General features: G+C 40.4%; 1 protein-coding gene across 8 annotated transcripts in view; it reads right to left on the reverse strand.

Annotated features, from left to right (window-relative positions):
• Nucleotides 1-1277: 1277 nt before the first annotated feature.
• The window catches only part of P120ctn (adherens junction protein p120), a 51833-nt gene continuing 34624 nt past the window's right edge, over nucleotides 1278-18486 (reverse strand). For 6 of the 8 annotated variants that reach the window (XM_071714201.1, XM_071714197.1, XM_071714198.1 and 3 more), the window contains 5 exons: nucleotides 17689-18002; nucleotides 16911-17214; nucleotides 16592-16730; nucleotides 15964-16087; nucleotides 1278-13299 (listed from right to left, as the gene is read on the reverse strand). In XM_071714201.1, coding sequence (XP_071570302.1) covers nucleotides 12988-13299; nucleotides 15964-16087; nucleotides 16592-16730; nucleotides 16911-17214; nucleotides 17689-18002 — 1193 coding nt within the window. In that variant the 3' untranslated portion in view covers nucleotides 1278-12987. The remainder of the gene's footprint in view (nucleotides 13300-15963; nucleotides 16088-16591; nucleotides 16731-16910; nucleotides 17215-17688; nucleotides 18003-18486) is intronic. The other 2 variants (XM_071714194.1, XM_071714196.1) reach the window with 1 other exon arrangement.

Genomic DNA, 18486 nt, shown 5'->3' on the forward strand with positions numbered 1-18486 from the left:
TTTGGAAAAATATTTATTTAGAAAAATATATGTTTGCTTGAAACAATTTTCCCAACGTTTATCCAACTGTTGCTTTCCGACCGTACAAAAAGGGTTGTAAGCACGGATTGAGTATTATAATGAAGAGAAATAAGTCAGGCGAGAGTGAACACAAGCTAGAAAATTTATAGCAACTATCGCACTTAAGTCGCTTTTAATAAAATAAATTATTACGATTTACTTATTTGCGCGCGCGTGATGTACATATATTTTTATTGATTTTTAATCCGGTAATAGACGAATTTTAACGTGGACTTTTTTTCCGCTCGTATTTGAACGTTTCACGAAGTTTTGCGAAAACCACCTCGCGGACCCGACTGTCAATCCGGCCGCACTTCGGCTGAAACTTTTCTTCGAAATTCGTTTTTCCGCGCGTGGAAACGGTACTTGCGAAACAATTTCGATGCTATTGGAAACGTGTGTGCGGGCGAGATTCGCTCGGGCGATACGCGAACGAGATTACGCGCGAGGAACGGATTTTACAATTGCAAATTGTCAATCCGCACGGCAATCCGCGTCTTAATTAACAATTAGCCCCGCGCCGAACCGGTTTCGTTCCGTGTGAGTTCGCCTTTTATGGAATAAAACCGCGCGCATCTGCCCTTACGTGCCCTTTTTTCCTCTTTTTTTTTCGTGCCCGCTTCTTTCTTTTTCGTGTAAAAAGCGCGCGACGAGCGAATCGCACGCGAATCTCGTTATCTCGGCGACGAGGCGTACTCTTCCCAGACACGCAATAAAATCGCAATCGAAGGGACGAAAGTCAAAAATGCGATTACATGCTCTATACGAACGTTTAATCCCTTAAACTGCGCGTTCCCCTTCGGCTTGCGCGATTCGACGAAAAATATATATTTCCGCAACGAGCCTCAATTATTTAAACACACAAGTCTTTGGCAAGTTTTTTTTTTTATTATTTCTCGCGCTACGCTTTATTTCGTTTGAAAGCTGGAAACGTTTTTCATTTTTTCGCACTCGTCGTTGATTAAAATTAAAAATAACATCTTTTTAAATTGTGTATTTAGAAAATATAAGAAATAAATTGTTAAAATATATCAGAAAAATCACAAATAAAATTTTACAAATTTTGTGTATACAGGGTGTCCCATTTTAATTTAAACAGTTAAATATTTCGAAAAATATGGAATCCTATATATATATATCTTTCTTTTCTGTTTAATAATAAATGAGGGAAATAGGAAGAAGAGGATTCGAGGGATAAAAAGACGCACGCACACGTGTCAGCGCAATTTAATTCTTTAATTGTTGTCAGTCGGATTCGAAATACACTAGTTGATCTTTATTATAATTATTATTGTATATATGTGGTACTCTTTCGAGAGATATAAACAATACATAATACAACGACGAAATAATGACAACATCTGCCTCTTCTTTGTATAACCATCTTAAAAATTATACATACATACAATCTGTCAGTGGGAATCGCACTCGCAATTGAATCGCGTGTGAAACACATGTGAGTTAAATAAAAGCGATAATGTTTTTATCCCCAGCAAGTTTTTCCCCGGGGGATGAGACGAGGGAGAGGTTCGCTCGTTCTTTTTTTATTGTATTTTTCGCGGTGCAGGCTTTTGCGCTCCCGTTATCGGAAGTGCAAAGTTGCGCCAGCAGTTCGCTGGAAACTGAATAATGATAGCGATAGATCGATCGTTGACGCGATTGTTGACGATTGAGCATCCTGATCGTGACGTTTTGGAAACATATCGACAATCATGATAGCATCGTCTCCTTAATGGCCCTAAGAAATATTATTACAGAAGGATTACGAAACTGACTGTACACTTACGTCAACTAAAGTGCTCGATATCACGATATTACGCGTCCAAAAAGAATCGTATTATTTTATTACGAAAAACATCCAGAATAAACGTAAACGGGATTTTTTCTTTCTTCTATAGGACTTTTGAGATCCTCGACTCGTAAACTTTTTCAATTAAGAAATTCTCAAGATTCTACGATTTAAGATTTCCGGGTGTTCAAAAAATTTTTACGGATCTATAAATTTTTTTATCCCTAGTTATAGAAGATATTTTCCATTCTTGCCTTTTTTTTTTTAGAGATCTACAAATCCCGCGCGTTCTAATTCTCGGACTTTTCGTTTCTTTCAGTAACAATTAAGTATAACAATAACTCGTTCGACAGCAGATTTTTTTGGACGCCGGTGTACGTAACGCAAAAATCTACAGCTATGGAAGATCCTAATCGCGCGCGATTAATCCTCTCCCTTCGCATCCCCCCATCATCGCTTCGTAATGTTTGCATAATTAACACTAAACGCGTGATGGTAGGTGGTGAAGATGATGATAATGGTGGTGATGGTGATGGTGGTGGTGATGGTGATGGTGAAGGTTCTCTAATACATCTAAGATGCACACCCATGCTTATTTAATGCTCCGTTAATTTAAATACGTATGCAGCACAGTAGACTATCATTTTTCTATTCGTTAATGCACGTGTTACATGTGTGTAATGGTAATGCGTGAGTACGATTTTATTAATTTTTTTTTCTTTCTTCATTTCCGCCCCCTTTCTCCTCCAACTTCCCTTTCGCCTTCTTCTCGCTCCCTGTTCGAGTTTAATAGACGGCCTCGTCGAGCGGATCGTCGATCTACTTGTAGTAAGTCATCCCTCTCGCGATTGTTTTCCCCCTTTCTCAGTTAAAGCGGCGCGGCGGGTATTTCGCCCCCCGGATAATAATTCGACGTTTCCAAGTAGGGAAGTACAATGGTTTTCGAGGCGACGGCGCCGTGGATCGTCGTCGATCGTCGATCGCGCGCGTTTCGCGAAAGTGCACCGACGACGCACCGATCGAGGCCGACAGTCTCTCTACCCTCTCTCCTTTTTTCTTCCTCCTTTCGACGTGTCGCGTAAGAATGCGCGAGACGAGATATATTCGGTCCTTCGCCCTGCCTGTCCGTTTTCTCTCTCTTTTTTTTTACAGTCGCTAAAACGGGGATCGAAACCGATGTGAGTAATCTCCGCGAGATCAGATTTCTCCGCGCCTATGCCGGGACGCGTTGGAAAACGACCGACAATTTTTCCCGCCGTTTGTAGCGCCGGAAATTGAGATAACTCATCGAAATTACGACGATTCCCCTGAATCTCTTATTCCAAGATTCCAGGGTGAAACGATGATAACCGCGCGGGATTCATCCTTTTTTTTCCTTTTTCTTTTTTTCTCTCTTCCTTTAACGCTATCAGTCTTTTCAAACCGCCAGCGATTGACAGCGATCGCGATCGGTGAATGCGCGTGGGATGAGTCGATCGGGAAACGGGATGATAATGCGTGTGTCGTGAAAAATCGCGCTCGATCGAATAAAAAAGCGTTCGGCGGAGAATCTCCTCCCGGGGTAAGGGGAAGGGGCCCCCGCCGAATTTACCGAGTAGTGTCCCCCCGTTTTTAGGCCGACACGACGATTGTTTTTTTTTCTTTTTTCGGGGAGGATCGGAGTCCTTACCGCGAACCCCGCGAGATCGCCGGTTTCCGATTATATTTCGTAGCAAAACAGGTCCGTGTGCCGGGTGTCGGAATTCGAGGCGACGAATAATCGGGCGTTCGGCTTAATTAGTTAGGTCGTTATTTCAAGATGTCGGAAATCGGGATCGACGCGGCGCTCAATTTCGACCCCTCTCTGCTCCTCCCCGCGCAGTTAAAATTCGCAGAAAATAACGCAGAACGTATACAAATAACAGGCGGTCGAGTCGATACGTATATGGCCGAATGAATCGCGAGAAATAGACGCGGGAATAAATACCGGCGTATATCCGAATCGGTCGAATCGATTGGGCGAACTTGGGAACAAATTGGAGCCGTCGTAAACGAATGATGTCACGTAGAATCGTAAAATTGCATAATCGCTACATACTTTGTGATAAATATGATTTTCGATAACGGCGAACATCGATCGACAATTATCACTGCAATTCGATTTAATTTACCAGCAATTTATAAAATTGAATTATTATTGAATATGTATTATGATGGAAAAAATATATTCAGTGAATAATTGTCACAAACAGAAAAATGTATAATAATTTTATTATTAAATTAATTAATATTCATTGATTAATGTTATTAAATTAATATTAAAGTTGAAAATGAACGATGCGTGAGATGTAAGCGTATCGACTCCGCTTCTTGGCTAGAAAACGATCGATATTAAAGTTCAACCACATCGAAAGAGGAGCGTACAAAAGTGTATCGCATGTTCTTCCCCATCGCATCGCACATCGGGGGGGAATCATAGGTCGCGATATCTACGATGGGTCGATGGGATTATCGAAGATAGAGCGATTATGTGTATACAACATGCGTGAATAAATTGCATATCCTCGTGATAACAATTATAGTCTCTCGCGTCCGAGGATAATGACGAACAATCGCGAAACGAAGTTCCGTCGAAGGACTCTATACGGGGTGTCCGAAATGTCCGAGTGGACAGAAGATATACGACATTAAAAATGGTTAATCGTTAAGAGGATAGTTAAAAATTCTTCAGTGTCTTTACGTGTCTTTTCGTTAAAAATTTATATTACAAGTCTCGCGAAGGATTCATAGCAAAGGTGGCAAAAGGTGAGTCGTCCACCCCGTATAAGCCGTGAGAAGCCGTGCGAAATGACTCGTACGATTCCTACGTTGCACAAAACTCGAACGATCTATCGCAATTGTGGACCGTGAATGAAAAGAGCGTCTTCGCGCCCTTGCGAACGGTTTTGTACAAACGTGAATGATTTTTTTTTACGTGCTATATAGGTGCAAGCACCTGCTGTGCCGCGAGGCCCAACAATCGGATCCTTTTCTCGGACGAAACGCAGCGGCGCAAGATAAAAACGAGTAATCATTAAAAATCCACTCCCCGGACCCCTTCTCCTGCCGTTTAATTCACATGCCGCCGGGTGTTCAATGACACGAACGGTCGATACAGCCGGAAAATAGACGCGACACAATAATTCGCTGCTATTCCGGTGCGATTGTAAATGAATTTTTCAACACCCCGCGAACAGTATAGTCATTAAAACCATTATCGTGTCCCACTCTCTCCGTTTTTATGCAGGTTGTTAGATAATCGGTCGGTACAGCCGGAAAGTAGACGTGACAACAAATCGATACTCTTCCGGTTGACTTTTTAAACACCTTGTTTTTCTTATCAACCCCTTACTGCCCGTTGATTGTGCGCGCAGGCGTCACTTTTGGAAATTGACTTTTCTCGCAAGTATAATTTCGGACATTAAGGAGCTCGCAGAGTTCCGTTCAACCGCTGTTTTCCTGAGTAACATAATAATATAATTGTATCGTTACAATTAAATCGCGCAACATTTTGCGCTGCGGCTTAGGCGAATATATCTGGCAGCTTGCGGTGTGTTGCGGCTCTCAATAACTCAATATTATATACTAAAATATGTAATATGTTCTCTCGATAACACGCCGGCTCCTTTAAAGATCTCAATATACTATATTTAATATATAATATCAACTTTCTCTCTCAGCGTCGTCGTAGTATCAAGTATAATAATTTAATAACTACAGCCGAGCTGTGCCAATTCAAAGACATCCGATTGTTAGGTCCGCGCGAGTGGCGAGTGAATGCGTATAATACAGTGACGCGAGGGGGTGCCAAGATGCGCCTAGTGTTGCCTCCACCCTTCTTCAAGGCCCGCCCTTCCGCGTCGAAAGGGTCGCCTCGCTTTGTGAATGTTATAATTAACACCGACAGTGGTATCGTACGAAGTTAGACCGCGTCCTTACTCCTTTGCAACTTCTGCAATACGTAATTAAAAACAAAAGGCAACAGAATTAATGTTTACGGTGATTTTTCTTTCTGAAAAATACAGGATTTGAGATTCTTTAATTAATTTTTTTCTTCCAAAGCAGTATGATTACTTTTTCCATGCTACTGCTATAATTATGATTTGTAAAATCTAATTATAGTTTATAGATAGAATGTTGTAAGAATAGAAAAATTAGATTTAATTACTTGGCGAAAAGTGTTACGGGAATTATACCCAGTGATACCACTGCCGGGTTAAGTGATAAGCTATCGTTCGTCGCGCATTTGTATAAATTCTACATTTTCGTCGCTTTTCGCCTCGGCTACGCCGACCCTGGGGTGCAGAAAGCTGCCTCACTTTTAATACTCGTCGAGCGCTTCCGCTCGACGCGCGACGTCTTTTTACATCCTTATAAAATCGCCGAGAAACAGTCTTTTCTACATACGCCCTCCGAAGCTACCGCCGCCTCCTCCCTTCGTTCCTCTCATCTTCCGTGTCTCTCTGCTTCGTAGAAAATTATAAACACCGGAGTTACGCGGGACAGTATAGTGTACACACATTGCACAAAGAATGAAAAGCGGATATCAAAACCTCGGTCTAGTCGTCGATCGACCGATCGATCGATCAGATAAATCGTGATCGCTGTGATCTCGGTAGGTCTCGCGGTGCTGTCGAAGCCCGAAAATTGAATTTCGGGAAAGGCCTCGGCGCCCCACACTGGGAAAAAAACCCAAGAGAGTCTCGAGTGTCGTAACGTGTATATATATATTAATATGTACATTAAAATACTCGATATACGTTTACTTGACCGCGACAAATAGCCGCGGGCAGCTATTAATCAAGTATCTCCGTCGCCCATTTCGAATTTCGGCCTGTGAGAAATTAACGTCGCGATTAATACGCAACGCGTTGGCGATGATGGTGGCCACCGCGGACGCAAATATCGCGTCGACTTTGGAAACGTCCGTCGAAAATCCCCGCATCGATTAATCTCCTCGTCGGCGCATCCACGACAGGCGCCCCCATTCAGGGCGTCTAAAATGCGACTAACTCGCGGATTTTGCACAGCACGGTGTAGTATCAAAATTCATAGAAACGATGAGGTCACTCGTTGCATGCTTTTTCTTCTTTTTACCGTGGGTATGCAGTATAAAATTCTACAAAAAACACGAGGTCCAAAAGTTGCGCGCCGCCGCGGCGCCGAGGAGACAGATCTGCGTTCGCTTCGTATTTGCATTAATCCTTTCCTCGGGATTTTCGGACACTCGAGTGCACGCGAGACTTCTCGCCAGTCGTCGGGATTGTTCGTTGCCTCGATCGTAAAGATGCACAGGGATGTTATAGTTTGATTAGCAAGTTCGATCAATAATTTCCGTATTATTCCGATTTATAATAATTTAACGATGTCAATGACAACCTTTTAATTAATAATTTCCGTTACCGTGTTCAGATCGATGTAAATTTTAGTACAAAAATTGCTGATTATTCTCTAAATAGAAATCAATAGTCTAAATAACATGAAACCAAACAAGCTGAAAATTTTGGCTTTACCTTGCACGTAGTTTCATTTGAAATATATCGAATTTAGGCACGTTTGAAATTTCCGAAGCACCTTAAAAATTCAGAAACCGGCGGGGAACTAAATGTGCGGATACGAGCAACGAGTCCCGACGAGATCGATCGACCTCGAGATCGCGACCTCGTGTCGCTCGCCAAATGGTCCAAAATCTTATAAGGATCGCGCCAGTACCGCGCAATAACACTACGGCGCTTACTAAAATCACGCTTGTGTTTATCACGAGCGCAACGGATCTGCTAGCCAGTCCGAGCGAGCGATAAGCTCGAAGGTTTCCTTTCCTCCCTCACCCTTAACCGGCGAGAGAGAGAGAGAGAGAGAGAGAGAGAGAGAGAGAGAGAGAGAGAGAGAGAGAGAGAGAGAGAGAGAGAGAGAGAGAGAGAGAGAGAGAGAGAGAGAGAGAGAGAGAGAGAGAGAGAGAGAGAGAGAGACATCAGTCAGCTCGTTCGATTGCAATTTCACACAGTCTCTCGTTAATTCGCGTGACAATTTAACGCGACATCCGCGCCGAGATGGAAATGATCGTATGGAGAGTTGCCGCTGGATATCGTTCTCGACGAAGTCCAAATCGTTCGCTCGGCGATCAAATCTCGTCGAGCGAAGAAAAAAAAAGCGGTGAAAATCCTAAAAAGATCGTGTAAAAGAAAATAATTGTTAACCGGCAATACTTTTCGAAAAATAAAAGCGATGTATTTCAAGTAATGCTTTAGAAGCTAAAAAATGTACAAGTTCGAGCGAGGAAAATGCGCGGTGAATATAAGAATAATAAATTAAACGGTCTTCCTTCGCAAAATTTTATCCGTTTTCTTAAATTCTAGAAAAGGGGAAGGATGCTAATTTCTAGAGATAGCGCGTCTTCAAAGGAACGGAAAGCAACGTGAAAAGTAAGCGGCTTACGTTATACCGAATAACTAAAATAATTATAGAGTTATTTTCGAGTAACGTATCACGTCGTCTCTCTCTCTAAAAATTTGCATAATGCGGGATAAAAATTTGCATATTACAGAGGCTGTTAGGTGAAAATCCTCGTAGAAAATGTCACGCGGTAATATCAATATAAAAACACTGTACCAAAAAAAAAAGGAATTAAATAAAGGTCACTTTTTCCAGGACTCACACCAGCATTTCCATTTCTAAGTATCACGGATGGATCCAATCAAAGTTTCTCTGCGCTCAATTCCCCTCGAGAACGTCGCCATGGAATAAAGTGAGTGGTACGTGATAGAATAACGCTTTTTTATACAGCCGTCCGATTGGCGACGATCGTCCACCTTAACAAAACCAATCGAACTCGTCGCGCGATCGACGATAATGAAGGCTGAATTCGACGTCGCGTTATCGCGCGACGTCAATTTTTAAGACTACAATCCGGATGATAAATTTTTACGTCTAAATTACGTAATGTAAATTTTTCTACCTTTCCATGCCTTTGCATGTAGTAATAATGTACCACATTTTGCATAAATAGATAATATATCGAGTTTAAGTTTCAGCTAATTTTTGAAATCTATGATTCTATTCTTATATTTGCGTTTCCGAAATTTTTGTTTAATCTCCTTTGACGATGAAATATAATCTCGAAGGTTTCGCGGATAGACGATCGTCGTCGGGTCTTCTCACGGAGAGCAGCCATTGTTCCATCGCGTGTTCCTCTCTGATCAACTGTCATAATATTACTTTTAAGAAATAGAGAACAGGGATATATATATATATTTTATATCTATAATATGTATATCGGCTAATTAATATGTCACCTTGTAACCATCGAATAACGTTAACACACACAAAAAACACATACATTCTCTCTCTTTCTCTCATTTCGCTATTGGGTTCTCTTGCCACGTGTTCCATAGGCTCGACGTACATTGGTCTCGCAGCTCGCTAATTGTAATCTATGTAATTGTGTCATATAGCAATAGAGTAAATGGCTCTAAGGCGCCGCGCCGATCAACCGCGGATTGCGTTTTCAGGACAAAACGTCGACTAAAGGTGGAGACCCACCTTTATTACGTGAGCTCGCATCTTATTATATATTGCATTATAAACAATAATAGCGAAGCATCGATGTTAATAGCATGACATTGATTGTTATTGTTAGTCATTGGTGTTGTTTCATTGAGATTTTATACAGAGATACAATGCTTTTATTTGCTCGCATTTGTCGAGCGATCCATATAATATTTTATTCATTCAGTTATTCTATAAATTATTACACCATGTAAATATCACGCTTCTCTCTCAAATAAAAATATACAAAATAGCATATACGTGCGCGTATATAAAAAAGTAAAAAATGTAAAAAATAAAATATACCTTTCTAATTTATACTTTTCTACTTAAAAATAAATCATGCTCCTCTAAAAAATTCCCCCTTTAAAAAACGTCGAATGGTTTAAATTACAACTTTCCTCCTTGCGTTGTCCGGATATATAAATCCAGGGTGTAGTCGTGTCCATTCAACGGTACAATACTACCGTGGTGAGACATGAGCTCGCGTGTACACGATGATGCGTCTCCACCTCGACACGCGCACTTTCGTTCGTACGTTTTGCGCACACGGACAGGATTCACGCGTACCTCAAAAGTTAAAAGTATACTCCCTAAAGTCACACACGTTGCAACAGTGCAGCAGCTCGTATAATAAATCAGCATCCTTGTGCCACACCCACAGCCTCAGAAGTTTACATTAATACAGTCATATGCTAAATTCTACGCCAATGTGTCGCCAGTGTATATATAATATATATGTATATATAATATATATGTATATATAATATATATGTATATATATAATATATATAATTATATATAACTATATATAATATATTTATTTATATTTATATGTTCATGTCTTCTCGAATATTTATAATGAGCGCACGCACGCGCGCGACGATTGGTGGGTATCCAAGTATTACAAAGAAGCAAGTGCAACTCTCTCTTATAGTGGTAACGGGATTAATTACTAATTGGCTCTTATGATATTTCTCCGCTAACAGAAGTATATATAGGCTGCGTTCGGGGAACGCGCTATTAGCGTTATTGCATCATTCTATCTTTATCGCTCATCAGGTGTAAAACAAGGATAGAATAAGCAAGTAGCGCTAATAGCGCGCTCCCCGAATCCAGCCATACAGATTTTCTTCTATTCGTTTGAATTGAATGCCATTTCTCCGAGGATTGTAAGGTCTTCTCTGTATCGTTTGACGAACTTAAATCACGAATAATTATAATAACTCGTCGAATAGTTTGTCATCGTCATAATTATGATAATTATCAAACAATTTGTTTAATAATTTTAATAATATCAAAGACAGGATACTGTGTTATTTAATTGTCTATCGTACGTTCCATCGAAAGAAAAACAAATATTATACATATATATAACTAAATATAATTATGTATATTTATAATATGTAAGATTAATCTTGATATAATTAATTGATATATAAAATTAATTAACTAATTATATATTATTAACATTTACAATATAATTAATGATATATAATTAGTTAATTTTATATATCACTTAATTATAATAATGTTAATTTTATATATTATAAATATATAAAATTATATATATGTATATATATGTATTTCCTTTGTATTATATATATATATATATATATTTCCATGAATTATTCAGTTGCAAAATCATGGGTGATCCTTTCTTTAAGTCGCCATGGCGCTTCTTCGCCTTTACTTATTTATAATACTTACATAGACACACCTATCTTATTATTAGCACAGTACATCGCGATGATCGGTATACGCTCGCGCTTTTGCCGTCGCTAATACTATCTTAAAATATATATACTTAGGGGGTATGTGTGTGTACATGTATACGTGTACATGCGCGTATATATGTGCCGTGTTTATAATATATTAATACGCAGACATATATATGTATATATTAATTTAGATTTGTGCCATAAAGGTATTAGAGCCATTAGTGCGACTACTGCTGCGGATGTGGTTGGACGTCGCTCTCTCTCTCTTTCTCTCTCTCTCTCTCTCTCCTTCTTTCTTTCTCTCATTCTCTCCTCTCTTTCTCTCTCTCTCTCTCTCTTCTTCTCTCGCGCTGATAACTATTATCGTATATCAAGATTGCAGGTGCGTGCATCTGCAAGTGCGTTCTCGCGTTTGCCGGATCTACTCGGTGGGCACGACTCGTTCCGCTGCCTTTCCCTCCTCGCTACCAATCTCGATCTTTATTATCCCGACGATGGGGTTCTCGGACTTCGATAAAAATGCGTCAAGGTCGGCCGGAGCTCTTCTCAATTCATGTGTACTTAATCGAAGTGTACCAAAGACGTTTCGATTATATATCTTAGGCGCGCCCCTTTGATCTCGACCCCTTTCTCCTTTCCCGGTTATTTAAAGTTCGTGCCGTTATAACGCGCCGCTCGTACGCTGTGTGACGCTGGAGAGACCGTGGGAAAAGGGTTTTTCTTGCGTCGTCAAAACTAAGGCAGGACGCGCATCGTTTCGCGCATTATCCCGGCGAGCGTGATCGGGATCGGTTGGGTTTTTTCCAGTACGATCTTCAGCTTCCGCTCCCGTTTTCGAATCCGATCTTCCAATCCACTCGTCGCGTTAGTAGCGTATCCTCACTCGCGAGTACCGGAAGGGATACGTCGTTTTTCCATTCCTCCACTTGTTGATCCGTCAATCCGCTCGTTCGTTTCATCATCGGTCCGTTTATCCCCTGTCAGTTGCCGTTTCTATATACATCCTTGTTCGTAGTCTCAAGTAGATCAATATACACTTCGTCCTCGTTCTCCGACTTGAAAGCTGCCTGTCTTTATCACCCTATAGCTTCACATTCAGCTGCCATTCGTCCGATTAGCTCGACATAGTTAACTTCCAGCATTCTTCTCTTCGAGAGTCTTCCTAATATCATAATATGGACGTCTGTTTCCAATGGTAAAGCGTAATGTCTGATCGCCCTTCCGCCTCTAGCCGTGGCTCGGAAGTGGTGCGCGTCGCGTAATTCTTCGATACCTAATAATACTTTCGCGCGTATTCTCTCGACAATACTCCGAGTACAGACCGAATACTCGAATACTTTCCTTCTATCTCGGATCATCAACGATTCTCCGAATTTCTATGCTTCCCACATTTTCCAATATAATCGCTATATTCTCGATATTCTCCCTCTGTCTTAACACTCTGCGACAAACGTTTCCTTTAACTCGCTCTACATCTAGCTAACTCGACCACGACGTCACCAACCGGCGATCTCGGGGCCCAAATAAATTACAACGGGTGTCCGTCTTGCGCTCCCTTACGTCGTCATCGAGCAGAATCCGCGTCCCGGGGATTTTTAAGTCGAGAAGTCTTCCTCAGATCTCTCGTTCACCTTCGACCCTCCGAGATCCCGCGCAGGAGTCATTTCGTATCTCGGGGCGGGGGGGATGCGAGAGACACGACGTCCTCCTCCCGTCACATCTCCGCTACATGGACAGGCACGGAGATGGAGACAGAGGCGGCGGCCGCTCGACGCGGCCGTGGGACACGACGAGGCCGTGGTTCCTGGCGAGGTCCTCCCGGCGGTCCCGCGTAGGACCCGCTCGTAGGACCCGTTATACCCAGGAGTCGCCGGCGGCGGCGGCGGCGGCGGCGGTCGAGCTCGGCGGCGGCACCTGGTTCGCCACCGTCGCCGCCACCGACGTGGCGCCGGTGCCGTCCGGCACCATCCCGACGCCGTCCGGCACCCACTGGCCGCCTCCGCCGCCGCCGCCTGGTCCAGCTATGCCGCCGCCGCCACCGGGTATCGCGGCACCGCCGCCGGCCTGACCCACCTGGACACCCTGGCCCACCCCCAGCTCGTACTGCCGCTTCTTTTTCTTCTCCAAGTTAACTTGCGCGTAGAGCGGCTCACCGGGTTTCGGTTGCTGCAACACACACACACAAGCCAACGGTTAGCCAACTGGTGGTCGCGCGTCTCTCTTGCGAGGGGGGGTGGGCGAGGGTGGGGGGAGAACCGCGCGGCGCCTCGGCCCTTCGGAAACGCTGAAAGAAGCTTAGACACTTTTGGGGGTGATATTTCACGCACACTGTACCCTCGATTGTCCAGATATTCGCAACTTGCTGATGGGACAATAACAATAATTGCTACATATAAATGCGAAACATTTTTATAGAGATATTTAAATAATTTTTTTAAAAACATGTATATTATTGAAAAAATTACTTTTAGAGTAATTTTTGTTTGTGTCTCATAAACTGCAGGATGTCATTTGCATCCTGTTTTTTTATCTTTGCAATTACTTCCTATATTCCGGATAATCGAGAGTACATTGTAACGTGTAGGCAAAACCACGAAGAAGATGTGATATGTTTGGCCTTTATTTGCAATCAGGTATATAGGCTATCTAATATACATATTTTCAAGTAATCGTTCTCTTTTGTTACATTTTAGTATCTCGGCTAAATACAGAATATATAAATATTCCGACGGTGACGTGAGTAATTCGTAGCTGAAATACACATGATATAAAGACGCACATGAAATCGCGTGTATTGTGTATACGTGTATATGTGTACGCTACAAAATTATAAATAATATTTAACCTGTGCACAGGTTCCTTCCTGCGACCACAGCATGTGAAATAAAATTCTATCGCGAATGTCCACCATTGCCTCGCGCTACGAAAATAAAATCTTCCATCACAAAAGATCGCCAATTTATATTCCTACGTCGCGTCAGCGAGCTGAACAATTTGACGTGATTCTCAATTAAGCTTCATATTCAACGGTATTATCCATGAAATAAATTTTCATAGGACAGAATATACCGAGGGGTTAATAATTTTACGGCGTCGTATGTGGCATGCGAATACCCATATTAATTATACTCTGTGTATATTGTAACTTACGTATACAAGATTAATATAATCATTTCCTAAGCTTATATACAAAATCGGGTATACAGTACAGACTATAGGCTACGTAATAATTTAGTTGTAAATGCGTGTTATATCTCGCTAATAAAATATATAACTAAACTAGCAGGGCACTGGGAAAATTGCGTAGGAAACCGAGTTCGCTTCCTAGGCTCGATACAAATGCTTCTTTTCTCGATAATCAATCGATATATATGAAACCATTTTCTTATCATTACGCTACAAGTTAAAATAATTTTCATTGTTAGTGACGGTGTGAGGGTGTTCGTTTTTTTAGGCAGTGATCACGTCAGCCGTAGCTCCTCATTGTCAGTGTAAATTTGTGCGCTCTTTCGGAGACAGAGCTGTGTACAACATGATGCGAATATCTCGAGTATTCTCGCTTAGACCTAAAATCGTTAGTAGCAACATTGCGCGGGTGCGTTTTCTAAGATTACATCGCGCGAGATATATCCTCCTCTCTCGCGGTCGATTAAATTAATTAGCAAGTTGAAAAATTGTTATGAAAACCGTGCAAAAAGTTTCAGGATTTAGAAAGTGGCTACGCGGCGTTTATTAAAAAGTGAGAGTTTGGTCCAGTCTCGTACGGTAATTCGTGTGAACGTTGCGTTAACATTTATGTGAATTCTTGTACAACCAGATTCGCATCAATAAACGTACATCATATATGACGACTAATTTTACCCTTTAACTTGAATGTATAGTAATATTTATTTATTAGAAATATTTTTGTTCGAATTTTAATGCACTAGAAAAACATTAGAAAATGTTCATTTTATTACACATAATTTTTTGTTGCATCTACTGAAGAAAAAGCGCGATAAAAATGGAAACTTTACAAGGTCATCCAAACTGCAGGAAGACAATCACTGATAAATTATTTAATTAGATTGTGTACAGTGGTGTTTATCACGATAAATTACAATGGCTGTGTATTTTCGATTAAAAGTTACGGAGTGACGTTTGTTCGTTTTGGCACAATCGATTGCGCCAAAAGCTGCGTCGATCGTCCTAGGTAACTACTTTTGTCGTTTGAATCACTTTGCGAGCCTAAGTAAAGTCAAACACTAACTACAAAGTTAAATATAATTATTTATTGGTGTATACGATTCATCTGGTGTATTTAAGAAAGTCATGTCGAAAGACTATAGTTTCTTAAATTCTATTCTGTATAACGAATATTTAGAAATTATGATAGCAACGAATAATCGAGGTTAATAGGACGAAATTTCGCCAGTCTTAAGAAAAAAGTTGTCAAAATTGACAAATTTTTGTGAAATTAATTTATTTTTTGTTATCGAATTAAGTAATGTTTTATACAAAATAACGATCGAATTTAAACAGATGTAATAGATAAACGTAGAGTGAAGTATCCGAAATGTAGAAAAATTTGTATAAATTTGCGACGGTATTATATAAACATGAAATGTAATTCCACATTCAAAAAGTGAAATTTTTTTATAATTATATTTTCATAAATCTGCTTTTTTAATTATTTATTAAATATTAGTGAACTTTTTCGTAAGACCGACGGCTCAGATTGCATATAACGTGTGATTTCTTTCCCTACGCTTCGAGTACACTTTTCTCATCCTATGGTGTGTCTACGCGGCGTATATTTATCTAGTGATGCTGTTAGTTATTATTACTTACTGATTGATATATAGTAGGTCGACCGACATTATTCGAATTCATGTTTGCTCGCTGGATCGTTCGATCCTCGTATCTTGTGCTTCCCTGGCTCGCCATCGGTCGATTCAGAGTGCTGCAATCATAGCTGTATTTTAACGTAGAATCGAGTTGCTCGAGAGAAAAGAGGGAGGACTCCGCATAATAAATATCGCGAATAATCATAAATAAATTCACGTAACAAAACGAATAAATCATAAACGAAAGATAAGCGGAGTCCCAGAAATAAAAATACCAGAAAGAAATATCATAAATTCATACTCAGGAGAAATCAAACTAATTTAATTTAATGACGATAACATAATGTTTTCGATAATTAAATGTAAATAAAAACACAGAGAAATAAGATTCATTAAAAAATACAGAAAGTTAAATAACACATAATATCAAGTATTTCAAAACTTAGTTTAAAATATTGTTCTATTATTTATATTTATAATTTAATTTTAAAAAATCTTTCAATAATATCTGTTAATTGAATTTGATATTCATATTGTCACTTCGATATTTTAATTATCCATTATTGCGGCAGCTTATCAGCCATGTATGTAACTAATTTTATACGTTCTGCTCCATCACAGGTGATAATTACCTGTTAGCGTTGTTGGGTGAATTAGGCCCTGAATTCCTGGCGGCGACGGTTTTCGTGACGAAGTCTTGCTCCTTCCAGCCGTGCTTCTTATATACATCCCGCAGTTCTTGATGTTGCCACATAGTAAACAATACTTGTCCTAAAAACACGCGTAAATACGATAATCTCTTCCTCTCGTATATACATATAATAATATATAATAATGTATAATAATGTATTATGCGCACAATTAATTAAATCGGTTACATATTTTCATGATGCGTTTGTATTATCTATTTAGATAATTATTTTGGATCTATATCCTGCCCCAAAGTGTTACCTGCAAATTTAAGAACGCGCGGCGTGTATTTCTGGCGTTGCCTGGTGATGTTCATTAGTCTGTCGACACCGCCGGCGTCGAGCAATGACCGCGAGAACTCGGCGTTTTTCTTGATGACCTCGTTCAGAGTCGCGAGCACCGCGGCGATCGTGTCGTCGCTCGTGCCCTGATCGTGCTGATTATTTCCAGACGGTAGCTTCTGGATGAGATCCCTCATCGCGTATTTGCCTATTAGCTCCTTATTGCGTTGGTCTATCGCCAAGTTTCTGAGTGCGGTCGCGACCGCGCAGACTACTCGGTCCACCTAGCCGCAGAAAATACATTATTAGCCACAATATTCAATTTTACTTATTTTGAAGAATAATTGAGTATCTCAGTCTTAGCAATACTTAAATCTATAACTAACTTAAGATCTAAATATCAGAAATTAGAAAAGATATCTTTCCATTATTTACTGCAGTAAAATATAATTTACGTATCATCCACTAATATCTTTTGACAAATATAATCGAAATCTAGAAATATAAAAAATATAATTAAATATAGGAAATCTTTATATGCATGAATTTTTATATATGAAATAATAAATGTTAGTTTGAGCAATAAAGAAAATAAGTGAAATAATTAGATTAATGTTGGATAATAATTTCGTTGAGGCAGCCCAAATATACTCTAACTAATTTAATTGTTTATTTAAATTAGTTAAACATATATACATTTTATAATCACGGGTCCCCTTTGGGTATTCACGGTTAAATATTTTACACAGCGTAATTACCTCCATTCTCAAGAGCTCCACTAATATAGGGAGACCTTTTTCCTTGCGTACGGCCGCGCGAATCTCGATGCTCGGCTGCCAGTAACAGGCCGCGAGATTTTGCAGGGCCCCGGCGGCGGCCTCCAGCGTTTCCGGATTCGAACACGTTTGCAGGAGACTGAGATACGATTGGACCACTTCCGGCTGCCAAAGCAATTCCATTCCCCTGACTGGTTCGGTCCGCGGACTCGTCGTACGTGACGCGGTGGTCTCCTTTTGGACCGGCTGACCGTCCTTCTTCTTCTTGCTCCCGCCGAAGCAGCCCAGATTCTCACCTACAGCAGAATGACAGAGGATTCGTATTAATAAGTCGCCAGGGAACTGAGAATATTATGAAGTCAAGAGGCAGTTGTCACATTGATTGATTTTTACTTGAGATTCGGGACCAGATTGATTTGTGTTCCAATTATCGAGTCGTTTTCCGTAAGATTCCTTATTCCGCGATATTGCATCTTGCAGCAGCGTTGTAGAAATATATTGAGCGATATTGAGAAAAGTACGACTCGCGTGTTCGTATTCCTAAGGCGCCTGTTACTTCTAAATTTTCTAACTAACCCGCTAACAATAAGTTAAACGAAATACTTATCTACGCAACAAACGAAATTAGAAACTAAACTGTAAACTATATACCATACTTCGCAGCAAGCTCGTTGAATTTGTTCGTGGTCGGTCAATTTTGCTTTTCAATTTTAGCAATTTTGCAATAATACACAGTGTATACAGAGGTATAAATCATCGCTTGAAAACGTAGCGGTTACA

This window comes from Temnothorax nylanderi, unplaced genomic scaffold, assembly GCF_030848795.1.
Source record: "Temnothorax nylanderi isolate EJ_2023f unplaced genomic scaffold, tnyl_v1.0 TNYL_tig0136_pilon, whole genome shotgun sequence".
In the NCBI taxonomy this organism is placed as follows: Eukaryota; Metazoa; Arthropoda; class Insecta; order Hymenoptera; family Formicidae; genus Temnothorax; species Temnothorax nylanderi.